At 29.8% G+C, this 26,352-nt stretch overlaps 2 protein-coding genes across 4 annotated transcripts; both read left to right on the top strand.

Moving 5' to 3' along the window:
- Window positions 1-5,748: 5,748 nt before the first annotated feature.
- On the top strand, window positions 5,749-12,089 carry LOC129915677 (V-type proton ATPase 116 kDa subunit a 1-like). 2 transcript variants are annotated; one of them, XM_055995332.1, is made up of 6 exons: window positions 5,749-5,821; window positions 8,141-8,275; window positions 9,421-11,304; window positions 11,367-11,583; window positions 11,644-11,815; window positions 11,887-12,089. In XM_055995332.1, the coding sequence occupies exons 2-6, from the start codon at window positions 8,159-8,161 to the stop codon at window positions 11,972-11,974; spliced, it is 2,478 nt and encodes an 825-aa protein (XP_055851307.1). In that variant the 5' UTR covers window positions 5,749-5,821; window positions 8,141-8,158; the 3' UTR covers window positions 11,975-12,089. The 2 variants fall into 2 exon arrangements, with proteins under 2 accessions (XP_055851307.1, XP_055851306.1); XM_055995331.1 differs by having other exon boundaries at window positions 5,793-5,965.
- A 2,003-nt stretch (window positions 12,090-14,092) lies between these two features.
- Window positions 14,093-18,570, top strand: LOC129915898 (uncharacterized). Of its 2 annotated transcripts, none has more exons than XM_055995598.1 (2): window positions 14,093-14,312; window positions 16,555-18,570. In XM_055995598.1, the coding sequence occupies exon 2, from the start codon at window positions 16,555-16,557 to the stop codon at window positions 18,328-18,330; it is 1,776 nt and encodes a 591-aa protein (XP_055851573.1). In that variant the 5' UTR covers window positions 14,093-14,312; the 3' UTR covers window positions 18,331-18,570. The 2 variants fall into 2 exon arrangements, with proteins under 2 accessions (XP_055851573.1, XP_055851572.1); XM_055995597.1 differs by having other exon boundaries at window positions 14,093-14,384.
- The last annotated feature ends 7,782 nt before the right edge of the window (window positions 18,571-26,352 follow it).

Genomic DNA, 26,352 nt, shown 5'->3' with positions numbered 1-26,352 from the left:
TAATTTTTTTATACTACTTATGAAATTTCTTCAAAATATCAAATTTTTAATTTCTTGAATAAAAAGCTTTAACATTATAGTTACTTTAAGCATAAGAGCAAGTACGTACGACCCCAGTCGTGCAATTTATTTTTTTTACAATTATTACATTTATTAACAATAAAAACATCGAATCAAAAGCCAAATAAACTTCTTCTCGAGATCTGCAGTCATAAAATTTTGGCTGCGCAATCTGACCGACGTTGACGACATAAATGACGTTTATGAACAGCAGTACTGCAGTAAATTAATCCGATCGCAGATCTGACTTTATGAACACGACTTACGCAGGCCTAAGTTAGGCAGACGTTTATGAAAACACCCTATGTATTAACCTAAATATTATTTAAACCCATGTGAAAAACAAGATACATTGATGAAATTTGGGATGGAGATTTTAGATAAAGCAGGGACAAAGGATTCATAAAATTTCTAAAAACATTTTTGGTGAAAGGGTGTTTTTTTCGAAGAGACAGTAAAATCTGTAATTGGTCCCAAAAAGCTAATGATTCATTTTATTTTTGGTTTCGATGACAAATTGAACGTTTATACTCAAATTCTTAGACGTCTCACAGTGAACCGATCCATACATGCTAGACGTAAAAAATTCTTTCTCTTGGTTTAATGTTTTTATTTGACACAAAATGTAATTTAAACACGATAGTTTGTAATAAAAACAATTTTCTGCATCTTTATTTATTTCAGGCGAAATCTCGAACTAGCTGATTTCCACTTTTTGTCATAACTTGCAGAAAAAAGCTTGATTTTATTTTTAATCTGCTTGCAGATATCGATATTTTCTTCTGAAAAACTATATTTATCCAGAACATGTTCAAAAATTTTAACTTTTCGGTTCTTCTTTTGATTCGAACGCCAAACGATATAAAATTCCATACGTGAAATCCCAAATTCTAGTAGGATTCAAACAAAAAAAAAAAAATGCCTTGCAAATTAGTGCGAAAGAAAAAAAACATATATTCTTTAACTAGACATGACACACTTTTCAAAAACATATACATAATTTATCACGACACTTTGACATACTCATATTTAGATTGTCTAAAACAAAAAACCATTTTTAACATTTTTGACCACAAAATAAGTGATTCACTGAGAGTTAATTTCCAAGACAAGTAAACGGGACACAAAATATAAAACATGTAAAAATATTAAAGAACAAACCGACTAATACACCTGCCATTTGTTTTAACGTAATTCTTTTTCGATTCAAAAATATAAAAAAAAATTTATTTGCTTTGAATTTCAAAAATTGTATTCAAGAAATATTACAAATTTAAAGTTTTAGTTTGAAGTGATAGAACTTTTTATTTAACCAACCAAATGTCAAGTGCATTGAAGTTCTAAGATCAGCTGGGTATTCTTATTGTTTACAACCGCATGAACAACGGTGAGTCGCAGTTGACTTTTTTACGTCTGGCATGTATAGATCGGTCCACTGTGCGTCTCTTGGAAAAAAACACCCTTTATTTAATTTGTTTTATAAAAACTCTTTATTCTTGCTTTCTATACCAAATTCAACGTTTTTACCAAATTTCATTAGGGTGTCCCATCATTTTTGTTTTCACTCAAAAAAAACACCCTTTTAAAATTTTTAATAAAATTATACATTCGTACTGTACTACTGCTACGTTAAAAAAAAAATATTTTTTTAAGATAAGACAAAAAAAAAAATAAATTGCACGACTGGGGTCGCACGTACTTGCTCTTATGCTTAAAGTAACTATAATGTTAAAGCTTTTTATTCAAGAAATTTAAAATTCGATATTTTGAAGAAATTTCATAAGTAGTATAAAAAAATTAAATCTGTTTTTATAATTAATAAAACTCCGTTTTAAAATATCTTAAAAAAAAAAACAAATATGCCATTTTATTTCTCGTATAAAAAGGTATTTTTAGAAAAAAAATTTTGAAAATTGTAGGAGCCGTTTTTTAAAAAAATAATTTTTTATATATAAAATTTTTTTAACATTTTTCAAAAAAAAAAGTTGGTATGCCATTTTGAAGAAATAATTAATTTACACATAAAAACTAAATTTCAAAATTTTTCATTGATCCGTTTTCAAAAAATTGATTTTTCAAAAAAAAATTTTGAAATATTTTTTAAAAAACCAAAAATCCGTTTTTTGAAAATTTTCTAAAATTTTAATATTATCTTTACTAACACACTTTTGTATAAAAATTTTCATTTAAATCGGGTTAATTTTGTACGAGATATTCAGAAACGAAAAAAACCGTTCTATGACAGGTACCGTTAATAACGGTACAAAAAATATTTTTTTTATTTAAAAAGTTGGCCCTTATGTGTAGTATTACACACAAAAATTTTAATCAAAATCGTTAGAGCCGTTTTTGAAAAAAATTAACTTTTCTATTTCCGTTATATGGCAGGTACCGTTAGTTTTGGTCATAAAAAAAAAATTTCAATTTGCCCTCTAGGGAATCACCAAAAACTGCTAACTACCAAGTTTGAAGAAAATCACTTCACTCGTTTAGGCTGCAGCTCCAGATAGAGACAGACGGACAGACAGACAGACAGACAGACAGACAGACAGACATACAGACAGACAGACAGACAGACAGACAGACAGACAGACAGACAGACAGACAGACAGACAGACAGACAGACAGACAGACAGACAGAATTGCCGGACCCACTTTTTTGGCATTCTCCATCATCGTAATGTCATGTAAAATTGTTATCTCGAGTTCGATTTTTTTTACGAATCCTAAACTTGCCCTATAGTTACGGTGACCATATTTCTGGAAGCGAAACCCGGGACAGATAAAACATTCGTTGGATCGTTTTGAAAATATTGATTTTTCAATAAAAAATTTAATTTTTTTAAATGAGTTTTCATAATTTTTTAATTATTTTGATATCAAGATTGCTTAAACGATTTTATGGGAGCGTTTTTGTTGAAATCATTTAAGTCGAAATCAGGAATCAAAAAAATGGTTTTATAATAATGTCTGTTAATAACTTCTAAGAAAATATTATTTTAATCAAAATCGGGAGAGCAGTTTTTTAACATTTTAATTTTATTTTAAATGATTTTGAAATTGTATGATCTTTAATTGTATGAACATTTAAAAAAAAACTAATACCTAGTGCTAGTCTAGAGGCGAAACGAAAATTTTCGTACAAAACCAGCACAACGAAATCGCAAACGAAAATTTTGCTTTTCGTTGCACAATACGCAGCTTAGGTAACGAAATTCTTACCTGTGCTGGAATATATGGAGATTTTTCAATCGTTTGTCACTCCCATTTATTTGTCCAGGCAATTTTTCTTGCAGCAAAAGTTTTTTGACTTAGGAGACTTAGAAAAATTTTCGTTTTGCTTCAGCAGCGTATTTAATTTTAATTTCCAGCCACTGTTTTCTTGTTTTCCGTACAAAGTATTTAAAATATTGAATACAAAAATCAGAGAATGTTCAAATACGGGACAATCACGGGACAAATTACAAAATACGGGACACTTATACGTCCCGGGTTTCTTAAATAAAAACCCGGGACAAGCTGTGGAAATACGGGACAGTCCCGGGTAAACCGGGACGGATGGTCACCGTACCTATAGTACCTATATCGCAAGTAAAAAACAACAATGGTAAAATGAGGATTATTTCACTATACTGCTCTCACTGCATCAAATAATATTGAATGCTATTGCACGAATAGGAACAATTTAAAATGCTTTTAGAGCACAAAAAGCTTTTCATTTTATCGAAAAAATGTCTTCTATTGACAAAATTACTAATGGAAGTGCTTGAGGAGAAAATTTTCGTACCAGTTTTCCTTTTTTTTGAGAAAATGAAAGAGTTATTAACAGTACTGGAGCTATGAAGTTAGCCCTTTGAAGTCTTTTTCTTATAAAGCATTGCAAAGAATGTCTCTGAATATTTTTTTTGGTATTTTATTTCGATTTACAATCGAGGTTTACTAAAATAGTATAGTTTCAGAAATTTCATACTTATTTTAAGCGCCTCATAATATGTACATATACATGCAAAAATTATACTTCAAGTCAAACATCGTGTTTATGGTGCAGATGCCAAATGATTTGTAAAAGCAAACCTTTGAAATTGAGTGAAATGAATGGAGACGATTTAAGCTCATTTTTGTCATTCAGAACAGTGCCGGTTTAAGCACTACCGGCGCCCCTGGGCAAGATTGCAAGTGGCGCCTCTAAGAAAAAAATCATTTTAAAACGAAAACCCAAAATCCCGAAAATCTAGAACCCCGAAAACCCAAAATTCAGAATGGGATCTCGAAAATTTTTTCTGGATCTGGCTTTCTGGATTTTGGATTTCGGGATTCCGTCCGTCCGTCTTCTTTCTGTTTCTTTATTCATTATTTTATTACAGTTTGGATATTCTCCATAAACTATTTTGTCTCGTCGGTCTATTTGTTTCCATATCCGGAAAAATAAAGAAACACACTCCCTCTCTATATTACCAACCATGATTTAGTGATATATATATACAGGGTGTCTCAAAAGTTAACGTCGAAACGAAAACGGTAGATAGGGTAGGTGGTGACAGTTATCAGAAAAATAATAAAAAAAATAGCAGCCATATATTTTGGGAGTTATGGGCATTTGAAAAAAAGTCGAAAAAATGGTCACCCTGTGACGGTTTTTCATGTGCCGTGACTACAAATCTTAATTTTTCTCATTTTTTTCTTTTGTTACGGAACCTTGAATAACCCTGCTATCAAATGCATTCAAAAATTTTAATTCAGATGCATCAGTTTTAAAGAAAATATTACTTTTTTACCCAAATTAGTACTAAAAAATTTTACATGGCTCTAATTCAATGAGCCGTAGTGTAAAAAAAAATGAACTACGATGTTTCGGCAAGTTGCCTTAAAAGTTGGTGTGATCAATTCTCTTTTCAAAATGGTCTAACATTGTTGGGAATATTTCATAAATAACCGAGATAAAATTTTTTTTCTTAAGAAATCCGACTTTTTTATGAGGTAAATTTTCCATATTATTTAAGTTTTTGTATTCTGAAAGGTTCTGAAAGGGTACAAAATTTGAATAATATGGAAAAATTAGCGGCGGCCCAAGCTGCCCTCCCCTTAAAACCGGCCCTGATTCAGAATATAGACAATCTCAAAACCTTTAGAAGATTGACAGTGGAAAAGTGAAATGAATATCTACTACTTTCCTGTGCAAATATTTAATTATGGTCAATCAGTCAGCATTATTTCTTAAATCCTTGCTAGTAACGCACATAATAATGTACAATCTGCTAGTAAATCGTTTTGATCAAAACATTGAATTTTGTTTAACAAAACATTTTTACTGACAGAATACAGACCTATGATTAATTTTTGATCACATAACAAAGTCTTTAGTTTAATTTACCACAGCACCACTGTACTCTTCAATACATTATGCTTATTTATCAAAAGGCTTGGTACTCGGTACATTTTTTGAATGTCTCATTCATAATTTGTCATTCAAGCAATTTTCTATTTGTATTTGAGCTAAACTCTAATCTCAGAAGTAATCATACAGAACCCTATAAGCTTTCTTATAGGAAAGCATACTTGAGTGGGTTCATTCAAGACTTAGTAATTTTTTGTCATTGCTAAAAAAAAACCACAACTTTGAGTATACTCCAAACAAATGCATATCTTTATGAATATGATAAAAAAAAATCCCCTTAAATTCATTATATAAATAGTTTGAGTATATTTTATACGGTTTGTTATTCTGCAGTTCTAAGAAAGTTCTTGAAAGTTTTAGAAAAAGGTTCATTTTGTTGGTTAAAATAATTGTTAGATATTTCAAATAAATATTATGTATTTGTACAAAATGTTTTAATACGAAATTCTAATACGACATTTGAAATATCATTTTTAATAGGAACGCATAGCGTGAATTTTGTTTAGTGAAGTGAGTGATTTGCATCTTGGTGAACATTGCTTCTAATTTTTGTGGCTTGCTCTTAAATCTATCTGGTTTCTTAGAATTTTGATAGAGATGAAGAAGTTCTCATAAAGAATCAATTAATGTGATAATAGAAAAAAAGATTAGTTTTTTTCTTTTTTTTTTTATAAAAAATACGTAATATTTTTTTTAATATAAAAAAAAGTGAACAGGGAGGACAGTCAAAATATTCTATGCTCTTAATGATTTTGATGCTTGTTTTTAGCAAAACTGCTCTCTGTTCTTTGTAACTTCACTGCTCTTCTTCAGAAAATGCTCTCGGCTATTGAAAATTTCACTGCTATTTTCGTCACGTCTGATTCAGAGAAAAGTTTAGCATGACATTAAGTGAAGTGCTCAGTGAGGCTCAATTGGGGATGTATTGCTAGTTATGCTTTTTTATGCTTTAAAAATTTATAAATAAATTTAGTTTGTATTTAAGATTAGCCAGACATACTTATTAAAGTCGGCCATTATATGTATGTAAACGTAATTTAAAGCAAATGTATTGATTTTTTAATGTCTTAATAAAGTTGAATTGAATTGAATTGAATTTACCATGACGATGAAGAAACGAAGAAGTTCGGTTTGAAATACCATTGTTTCAGTGCAGCCATTCAAACAGTAATTTCTAATTTCTTTCTTTTAATTATTCCATATTTTCAATCATATTTCAAATCAGGAAGAAATTTTATGAGTAATTTGCAGCTTTAATTGCTATTTAAAGAGTGATTATATAGCTGCTCTTTTTATATGCTGCTTAATGCTATCAATGCTCTTTTAAAATCACTCTTAAGTCTTAAGCACTTCCCTAGTATTATAATTTAATACATTTTGTATTCAAGAAAGTTGACAAAAACAATTATTTTTAATTATCTAACTCAAAAATAGTGGTTTTTCACTGATAATAATTCCATTTTATAATAATAAAAGTATGAAGCTTTTCATCAATGTTTTCTTGTGACGTTATCACGTAAAAATGTTGTTCGTAAGTCTACTTTACAGACAACAATTTTTACTTGCGATATAGGTACTATATCAATATCAAGTTATGCATTCGTACAAAAAATGACATTACGATGATAGAGAATGCCAAAAAGTGGGTCCCGGAAGTATGTCGTCTGTCAGTCAAAAATAACGGTACTTGTCATATACCGATTTTAGTGAAGTTGAAATTGCTTAAAAACGGCTCCAACAATTTTGTTTAAAAAATTCAATTGGAAGTTTTAAGACAAGGTTTATCTTCTAATGAAAATTTTTTTTTTTTTTTCAAAATCATTATTAACGGTACTTGCCATACAACCGTTTTTTTTTTTTAAATCCGATTTGCTCCGAAACGGCTTATTCGATTTCAACGAAACTTTTTGTGAAAAAGCATTCATATAATTTTAATATATGTAAGCCAAAAATAAAATTTCGAAAAAAAAACAATTTTTGGATTTTTAAAAGAAATTTGAAAAGTTTTTTTTTGAAAAATCAAATTTTCGAAAACGTGACATTGAATTTTTCCGAAATTTTGTTTTTAGATGTTCATTACTGATTTCTACAAAATGGCATACCAATTTTATTTTTAAACTTTTTTTCCAAAGAATTACTTATAAAAAATTAGTTTTTTAAAAAACGGCTCTAACGATTTTGAAATTTTTTTTTTCTAAAAATGCATCTTAATATATCAATCAATTTGTTTTTTTTTTTTTTTTTTTGTACCTGACATTTCCCAAATTTATATATAAAAAGTTTTAAAAATTTAAGCAACTTGAACTCTAAGAGCAAGTTCGTGCAACCCAGTCGTGCATTTTATTTTTTTTACAATTTTAGTAGTAGGAGTAGCTTTTAGCGCAATAGTTTGTACAAGGGATTATAAAGCCAAAGGTTTGGGTTGCAATCCAGCCTCCATCACATAGATATTTTTTTCAGTTGTACTGCCTCTAGCGAGGTACTGACAAAGCCTCCAAAAGTATCATTGTTAACAAAAAGTGTATCTCTGCTTAAATCCTTTGGACTCAATATGTTATAGGAAATGGATATATGAAATTGACGTAGAATTTTCCGAAGAATTCGAATTCACAATGCTTAAAAAATATATTGTCACCATTATAATGATAATGTTTTGCGAACACCTTTTTCAATTTAATTATATAGGACACCAAATTTTTCACTATGGGCACCATGTTTCGCAGTGAAAAAATGGTCTTATGTCAAATCTTCATTCAATCAGAAATTGCATACGATACTGTATCCCAACTTGGTGAAGCTGAATGTGTTCAATTTCGTGATGTAAGTTATACAGGGTGTCCCAAAAGTAATGGATCAAACGAAATATGCTGATAGGCCAACTTTAGGGCTCTCAGAATTTAGTAACTTGTTCATCCCAAATCCTTACGGTTTTCAATTTAATGCAGTTTTTGTGAATTATCGAAAAATCTCGACTTTGCAACAGTATTTTGCTTCCTCCGGTCATAATTGATTTTTGTTTTTTACAATTCTTTCACTAAAACATTGGCTAATAAGAATAAATAATTATTTAATCAAAATATTTTTTATTTCATACGCCATTTTGCTGCAAATTAATTAACAGTTCCATGTTTTATAAAAACTCAATTACTCAATTTTTTTCAGAGCAACACACTGCAAAAAATTTGTATGGTGTGACACAGGTTAATTATTTTAAAAACTTGCCGTGTTATTGCACTTTTCAAAAATGTATAAGAGTTTCCAAACTTGAAGTTAGAACAAAAGATATTACAATTTTAATGCAACAAAACAGGCCTTTTCAGAGAAAAATAACAAAGAAAAATAAACACATTTCCTCGACTGTTGTTTGTTTATTTCTTTTTGAATAAAAGCCTCGATTTTTGTTTGTTATTTTGCTCTGAAAACCCTTGTTTTTTTGCATTAAAATTGTAATATCTTTCGTTCTAATTTGAACTTTGGAAATTTTTATACATTTTTGAAAAGTGCAATAACACGGCAAGTTTTTAAAATAATAAACCTGTATCACACCATACAATTTTTTTTCGGGATGTTCCTCTCAAATAAAAGTAAGAAATTGAGTTTTTATAAAACATGGAACTGTTACATAATTTGCAGCAAAATGGCGTATGAAATAAAAAATATTTTGATTAAATAATTATTTCTTATTATTAGGCAAAGTTTTAGTGAAAGAATTGTAAAAAACAAAAATCAATTATGACCGGAGGAAGCAAAATACTGTTGCAAAGTCGAGATTTTTCGATAATTCACAAAAACTGCATTAAATTGAAAACCGTAAGTATTTGGGATGAACAAGTTACCAAATTCTGAGAGCCCTAAAGTTGGCCTATCTGCATATTTCGTTTGATCCATTACTTTTGGGACACCCTGTAGAAAACCAAATTTTTAAAAAATTCAACTTAAAATAACACCATGTTGTATTTTAACAGTTACACCATGACGTTAATGCATTTCAAAGAAAATTCGTCACCGAAGTTCGTCGTTGTGAAGAAATGGAACGAAAAATAAATTCTATCGAAGATATTATCAAATATTCTAATCGAAGTATTCCTTATGACGAAAATCTCTCCCCGACAACTCATCGAGCACCCGAAATCAAAGATATTTGGAATTTAGAAACAAATTTGGAAAAATATGAATTGGACATTCGAAAACTTAACGAAAATAAGAAAAAACTCAAATCAACTTATAACCGACTTACCGAAAAACGCCAAGTCTTAGAAATGATTCATAATTTCTTTTCCGAAGTTGGACTTGTAAATTTAAATTCCAGACAAATCTCACTTCAAGATTTCGAACAAAATTTCTCAGCTTTAAATTTAATAGTTGGTGTCATAGAACCTCAACGTCGGTATAGTTTTGAACGTATGCTTTGGCGCATTACACATAGCAAAGCTTATGTTAAGTCTGACGGCTTACAATTCTATCTAAAAGATCAAATTACTGGACAACTTTTACTTCGAAATGTTTTCGTAATAATTTTTTTTCAAGGCCAAGAACTTCGAAGTAGGGTTTTGAAAATATGTCAAGGCTTTCATGCTGAAATTTATAAGTATCCAAAAACATTCGATCTTCGATTGAAAATGTTGAAAAATTTGCTCAACGCTGAAAAAGACTTAAAGACGACAATAATCGAAACCGAAGTTCAACTTTCATTAGCTATCAATAGTATTCTAGGGTCCCTGTCAATTTGGAAAACTGGGATTAAAAAAAGTAAGGCAATTTTCGAAGCACTCAACAAATTCAGCATAAATGTATCAAGAAACTGTTTGGTTGCCGAATGTTGGTTGCCACTTATAGACTTGCTGAAAGTTCAAAAAGCTTTAAATGATGGTAGATCAGATGAAAGTGCTGTAGAGCCACTCTTAACCATAATCGACACAAATGATATTCCACCAACTTTTTATAGAACGAGCGTCTTCACTGAAGGCTTCCAGAATCTAATTGATGCTTATGGTGTAGCTTCGTATGGAGAAGCAAACCCTGCTTTGTACACTATAATAACTTTTCCATTTTTATTCGCCGTAATGTTTGGTGACCTAGGTCACGGTCTTATTTTGTTCGTTTGCGGTATTTGGTTGTGTTTTTGGGAGAAAACTTTGGAAAAAAAGTCTTGGGGAGAGATTTGGAAGATCTTCTTCGGAGGGCGATATATAATCTTGTTAATGGGATTATTCTCAATCTACACAGGATTCGTGTATAATGAAGTTTTCTCCAAATCAATAAACTTATTCAATTCGTCTTGGATCATCGATTTTAACTCCTCAACGGTTCAGTCTAATCCAAAGCTTCAATTAAATCCTAAAAACCCCAGCAAAGGAACCTATCCAATTGGAGTGGATCCTATTTGGATGTTGGCAGAAAATAAGATTATCTTTCTAAATACCTACAAAATGAAGATGTCAATAATTTTCGGTGTAATTCACATGTTTTTCGGCGTTTGCATGAGTGTGGTGAATTTTAGAGATTTTAAAAAACCTGCCAATATTTTATTAGAATTTTTACCAAAAATTATATTTTTGGGCTTATTATTTGGTTATTTGGTTTTTATGATGTTTTTCAAATGGATTCAATATTCAGCTAAGGCTGATAATCAAGCTGATTCAGCAGGTTGTGCGCCATCGATTCTTGTTATGTTTATCAACATGATGCTTTTTAAATCATCCAAGCCCCTAAAAGGCTGCAATGAGTTTATGTTTAATGGCCAGAAAGAAGTGCAAAATGTTTTTATATCGATTGGAATAGTTTGTATTCCATGGATGTTATTAGGGAAGCCACTTTATATAAAATTTAAACGAAGGCAGAGCAATATCGTAAGTTTGGTTTGGGCCAGTTTTTGGTATTTTGTTTGGCATTTTTTTTTGTTTTTTTTTAGATCAACTCTACAGAAGAGGAAATTCCTGCGGATGAGAGCCGTTTGCTAATAGAACCTTTTCCAGATCGTGAATTAGACGTTGAAGATATCCAAGATAATAAACCATTGAGCGAGATTTTCATTTATCAAGCAATTCATACTATTGAATATGTTTTGAGTACGATTTCACATACAGCTTCTTATTTGAGGTTATGGGCACTTTCTTTAGCACATGCTCGTAAGTAAAAGACGAATCTGACAATTTGTCAAGAAAATGATTTAATTTTTTTTATTACAGAACTCGCTGAGGTACTGTGGAAAAGAGTTTTATCGTTGGCCTTGAAAAGCGATACAAGTTTGGGATTCATAATGATTTATTTGATTTTTGGAGCTTGGGCGATGTTTACACTTGTCATTTTAGTTATGATGGAGGGTTTGTCGGCATTTTTGCATACACTACGATTGCATTGGTATTTTTTTTTCATTCATATTATTTCATCAAGAGGAAATAACTAATTTTTGTATTTTTTTTTATTTACAGGGTTGAATTTATGAGTAAATTTTATTCTGGGGAAGGATATTTATTCAAACCTTTTAGCTTTAAGAGTATTTTAAAGACGGAGGATTGAAAAAAATTGATAAGGGTCAGAACTGAACTTAAGAAATGTATACAAAATTCAGATCAATTTATAAGATCATGAACTATGATTTTTTAAGAAATAAATTACTAAAATTAATAAGAAAACACGATTTACTTGTTTTTTTTTTAAATATTTTATTGATGGTTTATAAAATGAAAAAATACTTCTAGTAATGATCGGAAATATTTGTTCTGTGTAAAAATCGTTGATTTTTCACTGCGGTTCATTTACCCAAAGTTAGCCCAGGATAGCCCAACATTTTTTATCTAAATCCCACCATTTTTTCAAAAGATACGAACAAATTAAATTTTGTTTCCCCTGAAAATATCGTCACTTTAACACCGTGGTTTGTTTGTCGAAGGCTAACCCAGGAAAGCTCAAATTTTATTTTCGCTATCTTATTCGTAGTTTAAAAATTATTACTTGCTCTATAGGGCAAGTATTGGTTTCATATCGGACAAAATTGAGGTTTTAATCAAAACCAACATTACAATGAAGGAGAATTCCGAAAAAGTGGGTCTCGCAATTCCGTCTGTGCTTCCATCTGTACACATTTTTCCACTGCCTAAACGCGTGGACGTATTTTCTTCAAATTTTTTTTTTTATATGTATATATCACTTAGAAAGAGTAGTACCTGCCATACAAATTTTTCAAGTTATACCAAATAACTCGAAAACAGCTCTAACGATTTTGATTAAACTTTGCAGACGCAATATTAAAAGCAATTGCAATAAAACTGCATTTTTAGTTTCTCTCAAAAAAGTCAAATAAAAAAAAATTTTTTTTCATTTAACAAAATATTGCCTAAATGTCGGCTCTTCCCCAACATCAACAAAATGTCTTTAAAATTTATATACCTAGAGCCAGATCTTACAATAATATAATCTACAAGTAGGTTAACTAAAATAAAAGCGTTTTCAACTGTAAGAGCAAGTATTTGCGACCCAGCTGTGCATTTTTGTTTTTTTTTTTCAACTCAAATTCCACATAAAATATTTTATGTTGTTCAGTGTAACAATCGTTGATTTATCACTGTGATTCGTTTGCCCAAGGTAAGCCCAGGCTACACCACCATTTATTTTGGTTATCTCAATTTTAGTTGGTTACAAAAGCCAACTATTTCATTAGTTTTAAAAAAAAATCAAAATATTACGCATACACCACAGTGACCCTTTTAATTTATAATTTTTAAACTATTAAGAATATTTAATTTTTCTGTGATTTAACTTCATAGGAGACTTACGTTGTTCCTATTGTTTCAAATAGGAATATCAGAGAGCTTAATTATATGATTTTACAGATAAAACTGAAATTTGCAGTAAAGTAACGCAGTTGTTTGGTTTTGATCACTTTCTGTTTAAACTGTTATAAATATAGAAATATCATTCCAAACATATCGGTGCAAGTGTTATTTTTTAAAAGATTAAATTATAACCATTCTATGTCAACTAAAATATATGAAAATATATTGATACAAATTTCCATATTTTTTTTTTTTTCAAAATTCACTGCCCCAATTAGGCATCAAAAAGTATTTTGGCCCATAGACCACTTCACGTTTTTCAAAATGGCGGATTTTGCCAGGTGGTGGCATCCTGAAAACCAGAACTTAAGCTTTTCTAATACCCTTCTTTCAGATTTGAAAAAATCAGCCTTCCTTTATTTCATTCAACGAAAAAGTCTATCTTTGCTGTACTAACAATATATACATTGTTCCATTTAGATCCCAATAAAAGAGAATCCATGAAAAGAATTTGTCTCTCGTGTACATATAGCACGTACCGTACCCCTTAAAGCTTAAACCTTAATCCACGCAGGCCGTCGCTTATCATCGCACCGGTAATTAAAATTAATTCCACTAAACTTTATGTGAAAAAGTGCCGGTTGTCAAGACGTTAGAAATACGTAGTTCCAAATCCATGTGCTGAATACTTAGCTAAAATTGTTAACACTATCTTAAATAATGCATTAGCGTTACATGTACACATTTATTGAGAATGTTAGGAGAAGTTAAACTTTTCAATGTATTGAAAAAATCAGCTTTGGATGAAGGGATGCAGCGACGAGAACGATCGCACAGAACAAAGTTTGCCTTTTCCATCAGTTCTTTAGTTCAGTAGGGTTACGAAGCTTTTGAAGTGCAGTTCGAAAAAAAGTAGACAATAAGGATAATCAGAGAATATATATAACAATATAAAAATATATATGTAAATTCTACAGAGAAAATAAGGATACATGCAGTTTTAAAAGTGTACAGAAAAAGAAACATAAAAGTGTACCTATAGATCAAAAGAACTTAACAAAATTGTATAGACAACAGAAAAGGTGTGCAATAAGACTTAAAACTTTGTTAAAAGAATAAAGGCGTAAAGGCAAATAAAGAAAAAAAAGTACAGGGTAAGAATTTGGTACAAAAATTACAAAAAGTATAAAATAGAAATTATCTATAAATTCTAAGAAGAACAGACATGAATAACAGTTTGACGGCGTGCGACTCATACAGTTTCTTCTCGAATAAAGTGCAACAGGGTTTTTCCCCTTCGATAAATATATTTATACACCCTATATTTTGGTGGGGGTTAGTGAAGTATGAAAAACCACCACTGCACTGAGAGAGAGAGATGTAAAGCTAATATAGGGGTGTGAGTTTGAAAATAACCAATATTAATTAAACCTAAAGAGAATGAAAAATGCTAAAAAAGGTGTATAGAAATGTACAGGCAGAGGGGGTTATAAACGTATAGGTGCATCATGCATATGTGCAGTGCATGCATTCGAGAGCTTTTCAGAATACACACCATTCTGAAAAGCTCTCGAATGAAGAGTATGAGAGATATAGAACCTATTTGTAAGAAAATATGCAAAAGTTGTTTGGAAATACCTCCTATAAAAATGTTAGAATTTATAGGGGAATTCTGCTTAAGATGACATTCCTCAATTTTTTTGGTAATTAAAAGCAAAAGATATATTTTGAAACCACCCAAATGTACAGGTTTTTTTGGAAACCAATGAAGTTATGAATTACAGAGTTATGCGCGTTAAAGTTAAAAAAAAAGAGATTGTCTGTAAAGCCGGTTTACGGACGATGATTTTACGTGATAACATCGTAAGAAAACAGGTTGTGTACTTTTGTTTAAAATGAGTCAATTGAAGAGTTTTTTATTTCAAACAATCATAATTTACAAGAAAAATCTAAAATAAATTACTTTTTTTTTCTTTTCTTATTTTTTTATTTGAAAAGCTTACAAAAAAAATTATACCATTAAAAAGCCAAATATTTCTTCTAAAAAATAAAACCATTTTACAATTTTTACAAAATTGAAATAATTTATTAAAAACAATCATTTCTTATTAAAAAAGTGAACAAATCACTTCCATCACCCAAAAATCCATTTTTTTATATAACAACCTATAATAAATTTTATACCATCTATTATTTCAGCTCAAAAAATTTATATCGCCCATGTCTGTGCGACGTCTACAAAAAGAGCTAGAATTTTTTGAACCCAATCAGTTTTCATCGAAAAAAGCAAAAATATCAATCATTTTTATCTTCTCACGCCATTAAATTAATTTTTTTTCTTTAACAACCTATATTTAAATTTATATCATAAGAAAGCTTAATATTTCACCTTTCATATGACGCTTCAATCATATTTTTATGATGCCTATAAAAAAAGTGAGAATTTCTTAAAGCCAACCATGTCGAAATTTCAAACTGAGAACACGCCAATACGGTACGGTCCCACATTGGTGGCTGGTCATGGGCAACAGATCTCCACAAGTGTTTTGAGGTATTTCTGAAGCTTTTTAATTTAACATTGTGTAGCTTGTAGAAAATGTACCGTTATGTGTAGTATATCAAATGAAAGGTAATATTATCAGCATGCTCAAAAAAGTTAAATAAAATTTGTATCTGCTCTAGATCAAAAGAAAGAACGTGTTGGAAAATATAACATTATTTTACCGTTATCTCAAAATTGTAACTAAAAAATTGATTAAAATTTTGTACAGATATAGTTTTGTCTATTATCATCTTTAAGAAAAAAAGATAAAAATAAAAAAAGGTTAGAAACGGTAAAAAAACTTGTTTTTTTCCGGTTTTTTGTCAAAAACCATTTCAAAATACCAATTTCTTGCGCATGCATACGCACGGTTATAAACTACATGTTTTATAAGTTTGAAATTTTTTAAACGCCACGAAAAATTTATAAAAATAAAAACTCACCCGAAAATACCCCAACAAAAAGTAGGTAGGTGTTTTTCAAAAATTCATATTTCGAAACGTAGAGATTTAAAACAAAAAATCCGTTATAGACCTTTAACTTTTTTTTTATTATCTTTCAAATGACGTTTTTAGAATTGTCAAAAAATTCCCCTACCCATAATCACTACTTTGTCAAGGGTCTACCTCATGTTTAAGTTTTAAAAAACCATTTATAACTTCGTTTTGAAATTTTTTAGAATTTTTTGCAAATGGTTAAAAGCCTGCTTTCCTTACAGCCTAAATTAAAATAAATCGTTTAAACACTTTATTTTTTCTTATTATTTATTTTGAATTATACAGATGTCCTCAAGAAGAACAAAAGCAATAGCCAATTTGATAAGTCAGTCAAAACTGTTCGCTAACACAGAAGCTTTCCAATCAATGAAAACATTCGAGGCAAAATTAAAATACGATGCACTATGGGAGGATTGGTTAAAATACCAAATCCTTTCCGATGACATAATGGATGTGTTCAATAAAAAGGCGCTGCCCAAACTCTTAAATGATTTTGAAGAGGTTCGTAAAGACTTCTTTAGCTCTGCTGCAGCTATGCAGGAAAAGGCAAGACAGTTCGATTTGGAAAATACATGGGGTGAATTTGATGGTGACTACACCAAATGGATAGACTTTCGTGAGAAATTCAAAACCGCCATTCACGATAATAACAATTTAACTATACCAATGAAGTTTTTTTATCTGAGGAAATCACTTGTAGATGAAGCTGCTATAACGCTAGAAGAATGGCAGATGACAGCGGAGGATTACGATGAAGCCTGGGATCGATTGGACCAAATTTATAACAATCAGTACATGATGACACGTGGGTTTATACAGCAACTTTTCGACTTACCGGACATATTGAATACAGTGGAAGCTCCGATGCTCCAGAGTATGGTAGATACTACTCGGGAAGTATTAAAGCAGCTAAGGAAGCTAGGTCTAGACGTCCAATATTGGGACTTTTTTGTCATCCACATCTTATGGGGAAAATTAGACGTGGAGACAGCTAGGGAGTGGCATATGAAGTGTGCAGAGAGACTCTGGGGGTTCCAAAACCGCCTGGATAAGCTGAAACTATCGACTTTTCTAGCTTTCATAGACGACAGGATAGCAAAATTGTCGACAGGTGATGGTCAACAGAGGGTCGTCGAAGAAGAACCACAAGATGAGAGAGAAGTCCGCTGGGACAGTATACAAAGTACAGGATCAGCTCAATGCAGCATCAGCAGCAAAATGAGCAGGTATTTTGAGCATGTGCCAGTTTATCATATACAGGAAGGGTTTGAAAATCATACAGAAGAAAGAAGAGAAGTTCGCAGGAACAGTATACAAAGTACAGGATCAGCTCATGGCAGCACTAGCAGCAATAGCAGCAGGGATTTTGCGAATATTCCAGGTAATCGAACGCCGTTTTACGGAAGAGAATTCCGTCCGGAAAGTCCCAAGAGTACAGAACCAGTTTATGACAGCAGGGATTTGCCAAATGTGTCAGGTAATCATCAACACCAGTGGTTCGATAATCATGCAGAAGAAAGAAGAGAATTCCGTCCGGAAAGTCCGGAAGAAAGAAGAGAAGTCCGTTCACCGAGCACAGGACCAGTTTATGACAGCAGGGATTCGCCAAATGTCTCAGGTTACCATCAACAGCGCTTCGAAAATCATGCAGAAGAAAGAAGAGAAGCTCGCAAGGATAGTCCACAAAAAGCAGGACAAACTCAAGGCAACAGCAGCGGCAAGGAATTGAGAAAGCTATGTGAGGTTTGCTCAGGAAATCACCAGATTTGGCACTGTCCCGAATTTGCTGGCCTTTCTTTGCGTGAGAGGACGGATTTCGTCGATAAAAGACCTATCTGCCCAAATTGTCTCAAACATGGTCATAAGGAAGATAATTGTTATATGAAAGGTTGTTCTAGATGTCCAGAGGCACCCATGCACAATATATTTTTATGCTCAATAATTAGACCTGACCAGGTAACAAAGTATGCGAGTTCGAATACAGGTTATTTGAAACGTACAGGTTGTACAGATAATAAAGATTATAAATGTATACCGCTGAAAAAAAGGTATTTAAAATAAGCGGTTAAAACTTAAAACTATACGACTTTTATACTTCATACTTCGTTTGACCTTTTCGAGTACTTATTTATTTCCAATTTTTTAACTCTGTAGTGTATGAACCTTTTGTAATACCAACAAAATATGGATCTTTATAAATTTTTATAATGTGTATTGTATATAATTCTTGATTTTTGTTTTCACAGATAATAAAACTGATGAAATGGGCAGTCAAAATTAGTTAATTATTTTTGTTTCCTTTTTTATACATACTTATAGGTACGTGGTATAGGTGGCATTAAAAAAAATATATTATTGTTGGACCACCCTAACCATTAAGGGTTATGAAAAATAGATGTTGGTTCAGAAAAGGTCAAAGATTAATAATGTGGATCTTTCCGGTCAATTTTTTAGTCCATTTTTTTACCTAATCTAATTTTATTTGATTATCCCTTAAAAAAACATATAGCAAAAAGCAACTAATTCACCACTAGTAGAGAAATAATTAAACTAACTAAATAGTAGGTGCAGGTAAAATAGCCATTAAAAAACAAAAAATTGTTACCCTAATGAAACTTGGCAAAAAGTTTGCTTTTGGAATAAATCAAGGATGAAAAATCTATAAAAAAAAAAATGATGTACTACTTAGATTCTTTTACATTTTTTTTAGAAATTTTACCAATTTTCATTGGGTTATCATTTTTTCACACTTTTTATGTTACTTACTGTTAGTTCTGAATATTATCATTTCTTAAAAAAAAAACACCCTTTCACTCAAGATAGTGTTTCGACTCCTTAGGTTCTTAGTTGTTATAACAAATGAAACACTAAAAAAAACTTGAACAAAAATCAAGTCTTTTGGACACAATGCTAAGAAATGTACCTAATATATGCGTACACTATTGTGTGGTCTGCGTTATGTACCATATAAACCATTACATTCCTTATTATTATTTAGTTAGAAACATCAACACCAACATTTAAGCCAAAAGTTTTAGTCCTCTTAAGACAGCGGGCGTTCATCATCGTTTTTTTGCAATGTTTCTAAAATAGTTTCATGATTACATGGATCACTGGGTTCTTTTATTTTAGTGAAGCAAAGTGGGGATTATTGAAGTGAGAAATCTCTCTGGACGAGTGTTTTTTCAATAATTTTTGTGTGGTAAACTGAAAACATGGGTTAAAATTATTATTATAAGTATTATTAAATTATGATTAACATTATGACGTATTGATACAACATTTTTGAAGAAAAAAAAAATGACATAGACCAGTGCCGATGCCTTCAAAAACATTAAAAAGTACAAAAAAATCATAGTAGGATGAAACCCATTGGAAAAGGAGGGGAATATGATAAGAATGAAAGGAAAAATAAATTACGGGCGAGCCGAGTTCGGGAAGTGGGTGGGTTGAGTTTTTAATGGTAAAAAATTATATATCTCGATTTCCGGCAAAACTACAAATCCTATAGAAAAAAGTTGTATCGCAAAGTTGTAGGTAATAAAAAGATCTACAACTTTTATCAACAATTTTTTCACATAACCTCAAAATTTATGTGAAAAATTCAAAAAACCGAGTTTTTGGTTTTTTATTTTTATCTTTTTCAAAAACAAAAATTTTTCTACGAAATTTGGTGAAAACTTACCTTATAATGTCTCAAATACACTGTAATTTATTTGATTTAAAATATTAATTTGTTCACCTTATTTTGACTTAATACCAAAAAAACACCATAATTTTCAATCGAAAATTCACGTGTCAAAATATCAGCTTTTTTCAAAAAGTCGGTGAGCATTTCGTTCTTTAAAATGTCTATTTTCTGATGGTGTAAAAAAAAATTTACATTAGTATACTATAGAACATGTTCTAGTAAAATTCAAAAAATGAAAAAAGCTTGAATTCGAAAAAAAATTTGTATCATTGTTTACAATTTTGGCCTATTTATTCAAATTTACACTTTAATTACTCAAAAAACGTAAGATTTCATGTAACATTGATTAATCTTACGTTTTTTGAGTAATTAAAGTGTAAATTTGAATAAATAGGCCAAAATTGTAAACAATGATACAAATTTTTTTTCGAATTCAAGCTTTTTTCATTTTTTGAATTTTACTAGAACATGTTCTATAGTATACTAATGTAAAATTTTTTTTACACCATCAGAAAATAGACATTTTAAAGAACGAAATGCTCACCGACTTTTTGAAAAAAGCTGATATTTTGACACGTGAATTTTCGATTGAAAATTATGGTGTTTTTTTGGTATTAAGTCAAAATAAGGTGAACAAATTAATATTTTAAATCAAATAAATTACAGTGTATTTGAGACATTATAAGGTAAGTTTTCACCAAATTTCGTAGAAAAATTTTTGTTTTTGAAAAAGATAAAAATAAAAAACCAAAAACTCGGTTTTTTTGAATTTTTCACATAAATTTTGAGGTTATGTGAAAAAATTGTTGATATAAAAGTTGTAGATCTTTTTATTACCTACAACTTTGCGATACAACTTTTTTCTATAGGATTTGTAGTTTTGCCGGAAATCGAGATATATCATTTTTTACCATTAAAAACTCAACCCACCCACTTCCCGAACTCGGGTCGCCCGTAATTTATTTTTCCTTTAAATTTCATCATATTCACCTCCTTATCCAATGAGTTTCATTCTACTATGATTTTTTTTGGTTTCAAAAATTATAGACCCTGGTCTAACAGCTCTGCAGCGCTACAATTTTTTTTTTTCTAAAATATAATGTATATTATTTATTTATATTTAAGGTTCATGCAGTGGCCAAATAGTTAACGAGTAATTTGCACTAAATTTGCTCTAAGGTCAATAGCTTCATTAGTTTTTGAGCGCGGCGCGGCTTATTCGTACTGAGGTATTTTTGGACCGTATATATTTGGTGAATATCTAAGGACTTTTGAGACTTCATATAAGGCTTAAACCACTGAAAATAGTTTCTTCTGATGACAAATATGTATATTATTTTATAATAAATCGATAAATCGAAGAAGAAATAAAAGTTAAGCTGTAGAGCAAGCAAAATTAAAATGCGCTTCTAAAATTAAAAAAAAAAAATCGAATCACAGAACTTAGTAAGTATTTTTTTAAGAATCAAAGTAAAGTGGAGACTGGCATCATTATCCCCCAAAGATATAAAACTTTTCATAGAAAAGCACAAAAACTAAATGAAAAAAGGTTGAGTATGGCTGCTCTAGATCGTATGAAAATCCAGGAGGAAAACCGTTAACACCTAAAAGAATAGAAAATAGATTGAATTTTTTAAACTGTAAAAACGAGATAAGCAGCTTTGATATTCTTTAGAAGGAATGGAGTGGTATTACATATTTTTGTAAGATCGACCTTGATTTTCCGTCGTAACGAATGACTATGAAATCATGCAAAATCACTCTCAAATCGCTTTTCTAGATTTAACCAATTAGGTCAGAATAACCAGCTATGCACTCCGTTAGAAAACGTTTAATTAAGATAAAAAAATCAAATTTTGATTAAGACAGTTGGCAAAAGATTTTCTTCCGCAAGAAAAAATAAGAAATTTTGAAACAACCACAATTTTCATTAAAATGTAATTAATTATACTTTAAAACAAATATTGTACTTTTAAAAATTACAACAAAGTAAAAAAAAAACTATGAACAGTTCTTAAATGAACTATACTTATTTTTTTTTAGTGTAAACTGACTTATATTGAGAGATTATTGGAAAATAATAGGTTTCTTACTTTTTATCAAAATTTTGTATTGACTTGAGTAATGACTCTCAAGTCTCAAACATCAAAACCTATGTAATGCCAAGTTTATGTAGTAATAAATAAAATTTGATTTTAAACAAGAGCCCATATCTGCTTTCTAAATATTATTTATTTTATGTTTGGAATGTTGTTATTCTTACAAGGCGTGAAAACCACTGCCGTAATATTTTTTTATAATTAATTACCTGCGATACACGTTCGTTTTTTGTTGAATGTGAAAATGAGTTTTTTATTTTTATTTTTTGTTGTAGGTATCTTTAAGCTTTTTGGTCATCATGGACAGACAGATAGATCGTGTGGACAAATTCTTTGTTTTTTTTTTATTTTATTAATTTTTTTCTAAAAATTCACCAGACGTTTTTGTTTTACGGAAATAGAAAAAAAATTAAGAGAACAAAAAAAAAAAAAATAATGATCTTCAGACAAACATTTTGGCTGTCGAAAAAATATTCGTGACGACTTAGTGATGTTTGAAAGTCAAAACCATCAAGTTCGTTCTAGTTCTAGTTCAACTTTAGTGAAATAATAAAAAAAACAAAAAAAAAAACAAACTAAAAAAAAAATCAAATTATTGGAATTTTAAAATTCAAATGGAAGTGAAAAAATTCCAAGTAATTTGAATAAAATTATAAAAATAAATTACTGTTGCTATCAACAGTAAATGCATAGTTTAAAAATGAGTGATATTAACGATTAAAGGCCAAAAATATCAACCAAATTTTGCTGTTCATTTGAACTTCGCTGTTATTAAGGTAACTTGGTTTAAACGGCAATTGCATTTTTGTTCAATATTGGAAAAAGTTTTAAATTTAATTTTTGCTACACAAAAAGGGAAAATGCAAGTTTTAAAAATCTCAATCGAAAAGGCATTTAAAATTATTTTATCGATAAAAAAGAATTTAATGTTGCTTTCAATTATATTTTTGTATCCACTCAACTCTAGCGACGGGTTTTTTCTCAAAATTTCGTCGCTGAATGTTTTGAAAGATTAAATGCAAGTGTGCTTATTATGTACCCAATTATTGTTCTTTGACAATTGATTTTTTTTCTGTTGAAAAGAAACTATATGATCGGATATCGAGACCAAGCGGATAAACATACCTGGAGCCAACAAAAATAGAATTCCCACGAATTATTTCATATTCAATTGGATGACGTCTTAGATAGCTTCATTTAACAGCATTAATCAAATTCATGACGTACATTATGGTAATGAACTAAAAAAAATTAGTTTTTTTTTAATTGTGAAGGTCGCATCGGTATTGTATTATATGTATTGAAAAATTATGTTTTTTTTAAAAAGCATTTGTTTAGGTATATAATAAAACACTTCTTATCCTCGTACAATAGTTGTATTTATTTACAAACGTTTTCGAAAAGTTAACTTTTCATCTTCAGGTGATAGCTATCACAATAGTTGTATTTATTTACAAACGTTTTCGAAAAGTTAACTTTTCATCTTCAGGTGATAGCTATCACCTGAAGATGAAAAGTTAACTTTTCGAAAACGTTTGTAAATAAATACAACTATTGTACGAGGATAAGAAGTGTTTTATTATATACCTAATTATAAAACTCGTACAGAAATTCCAAATATAATTCAATACGAATTAATAGATAATAAGCATTTGTTTGCTAAATAAAAATTGAAAAAATTAAACATTCAAAGATGATATACTAAGAAATTTGCTCTAAATTAAACAAAACATCAAAAAATATATCATACAGTTACACTTTTGTTGTCGAATATAATTTGTTTCTTTGTTGAAAATTTACTATTGGACAACACGAAAGTTATATTATATTAAATTGATCACTATGGCGAATACGTATTTTTTTTTTTAAATCATTTATTTTAAAAGAAATTTAAATTAAATGCACTATTAGGTCACACAATACATGCACTAATGATAAAAGTTGATTAAAATATTTAATTCCCAAAAGAAAATAAGAAATTTAATAAAAGCTAAAAAATAATATAAAATTTGTTTAAAAATACAAAAATATGCATGTATATCTTTTAATGGTTTTCACCTCAAAACGAAGCATGCAATATCAAAATTAGTAGGTAAACCATTCCAAAAAAATAGAAAGTGATACATTAAAACGTAGTTTCAAATAAATCATTGCTCCGTTTGCCAAAAAAAAAACTTGTTTTTCCAAAAATTAAATTTGATTTTTTTTTAAGTGCAAAAATAAAAACTATTCTTAGTTTTGACATTGATATGACTTAATCATTTTTGTACAACAAGATTCGTTGGGTTCAAATTGGGTTATGTAGTTTATGAAGCTAGATATTAAAAAATGCTTCTATGGCCAATACCTGTAGTTTATAAAGATCCAAAAAATATTTTGTTTTTATTTCAGAAAGAGAAATTATTTTCTCCAGTAGCTACTTTAAATAAATTAAAATTTGTATTAAAAAATGATAAATAAAATTATTCTTTTCAAAAAGGTTTTATATTTATGATTCCTTTAGCTCAATAAAATAAAGTTTATTGTGAAAACTTTTGTTTCCGACTTTTTTGTCTTACCATCTTAAGAGATAAAGTCAAACTTCTTTCTAACGGAATCCTTCTGTAACGATCTTCCCTTTACATACACTTATTCCATATAAATTCGGTTCTTAATAACAAACTATTTATTTGTCTCCAAATAAATAGTGATGTGGAGAAAGCTACGTTAAAATGGGTGCAGTTAAACAGGAAAAAAATATCACCCTCGATTCTATAATAAAGCAAAACATTTTTCCAAGTTTTTGGAATCAATTTTTGAAATTAAATTAGATTTAAATACTTTTAAAAGCTCATGCAGTTTATTATTCCTTATAATAAATTTTGCATAAAACTTCTTTATACACGGTTAAAAATTTTGTTGTAGATTCTACGAAAATTTGGGTTTTACATGAGGCAACACTAAAATTGTATTTAAATTAATACTTTGAATGTATAACATTTTTAAGTAAACTACAAAATTTATTGAAATTCAATTTTTGTTGTATTAAAAATTAAGGACGTTTTCCTGAATTAAAAGTTTTAGTTTATTATAATGACACCTATTTCTTTCTTTTTTATTATTGTCAGTATTTTCTTTCTTACTTCTTTAAAATGAAACAAAACATTTCTGAGAGTGATAACTCATCATAAATATAATAGTGGTTATATTATTATCTATTTTATTTATTTTTTTTTTTTACAATCTATGTGAAGTGAAATCTTATTGCCGATCAAATTTTGTCCGTAATTCATACATTTTACTTCAAAAAAACACAAAGCGCCTTGAGAATAGTGCAAATTCAGATTTTTTTTATTTTATATTTTTCTTTTATCAGAAAAAAGCTTACTATGCATTTTTCTTAACCCAAATTGTTTACTTTTTCAGGTAGCGATAGCCCTAACTCCAGACTTCTTTTTTAAAATGGCTTCCATTTTCGTTTACGTTTTTTAATTAATTCATTTATTACAGTTTGATTAAAATTTTACTTATGATTTTCTTATTGTCATCAGTCACGTTTGGGAAATTGTTGACTTGCGAACAAGAATTTTCAACAAAATTCGTAGTGGCTATATTCACAGTATAGTCAAATAAACTGAAGAAAATTGTACTTCAAAAGAAGAGGAGTTAAATAACGTTAAGTGGAATTTTTCGTTTCTTTATTATTTTTATTAGAAAACTTTCTATCTTAAACTTTAAAATGTATTAGTTCATAATGAAGATTTTATCAATTGAGCTACCTCCCAAATTTATGAACTTAGGCTAGGCGCATACATGCGATTTTAGTCGCGCGATTATTCAGTCGCAAAAATGGATCACAAGGATTTCAATTCCTGTGATGTGATCCACATGCTTCCCGCGATTAAAAATTGTGTCTATAGTCATGGAAATTCTTGTCATCTAATTTGCGACTGAATAATCGTGCGATCAAAATCGCATGTGTGCGCCTAGCCTTAATTCCACCGACTAATTCGGTTGTATAAACACAACCTAAAATACTTAAAGCTAGTAGTTGTTCATATATCAAATACATCCCAAAACGTCGTTAACAATAAAAACAAAAATTGAACCTTAAGCCTGCAAACTCCTAAAATATGACGCTGATTGAATTACACAAATATTATTTAATCAAAATTAATAGAGCTGGCATGGCATCGTGCAAGAAATTACACTGGTCGGCAAAAATAAAAAAAAAAGTCGGGTGCAAGAACTTTGTAAGAGGTTTTTGAGCTATACTCATCTCTATTTTCACTATTAAGTCTCAAAAACTAATTT

The sequence above is a fragment of the Episyrphus balteatus genome, chromosome 3, assembly GCF_945859705.1.
Source record: "Episyrphus balteatus chromosome 3, idEpiBalt1.1, whole genome shotgun sequence".
NCBI lineage: Eukaryota > Metazoa > Arthropoda > Insecta > Diptera > Syrphidae > Episyrphus > Episyrphus balteatus.
The sequence above is the reverse complement of the archived record's forward strand: the minus strand, read 5'-3'. Positions and strand labels throughout refer to the sequence as shown.

Excerpts from the sequence above, each read along its gene's own strand:
- LOC129915677 (XM_055995332.1), top strand. The coding sequence starts at position 8,159 with ATGGGCACCATGTTTCGCAGTGAAAAAATGGTCTTATGTCAAATCTTC. Across the intron at positions 8,276-9,420 it reads AATGTGTTCAATTTCGTGAT|TTACACCATGACGTTAATGC; the intron begins GTAAGTTATACA and ends GTATTTTAACAG. Across the intron at positions 11,584-11,643 it reads ACTTTCTTTAGCACATGCTC|AACTCGCTGAGGTACTGTGG; the intron begins GTAAGTAAAAGA and ends TTTTTATTACAG.
- LOC129915898 (XM_055995598.1), top strand. The coding sequence starts at position 16,555 with ATGTCCTCAAGAAGAACAAAAGCAATAGCCAATTTGATAAGTCAGTCA.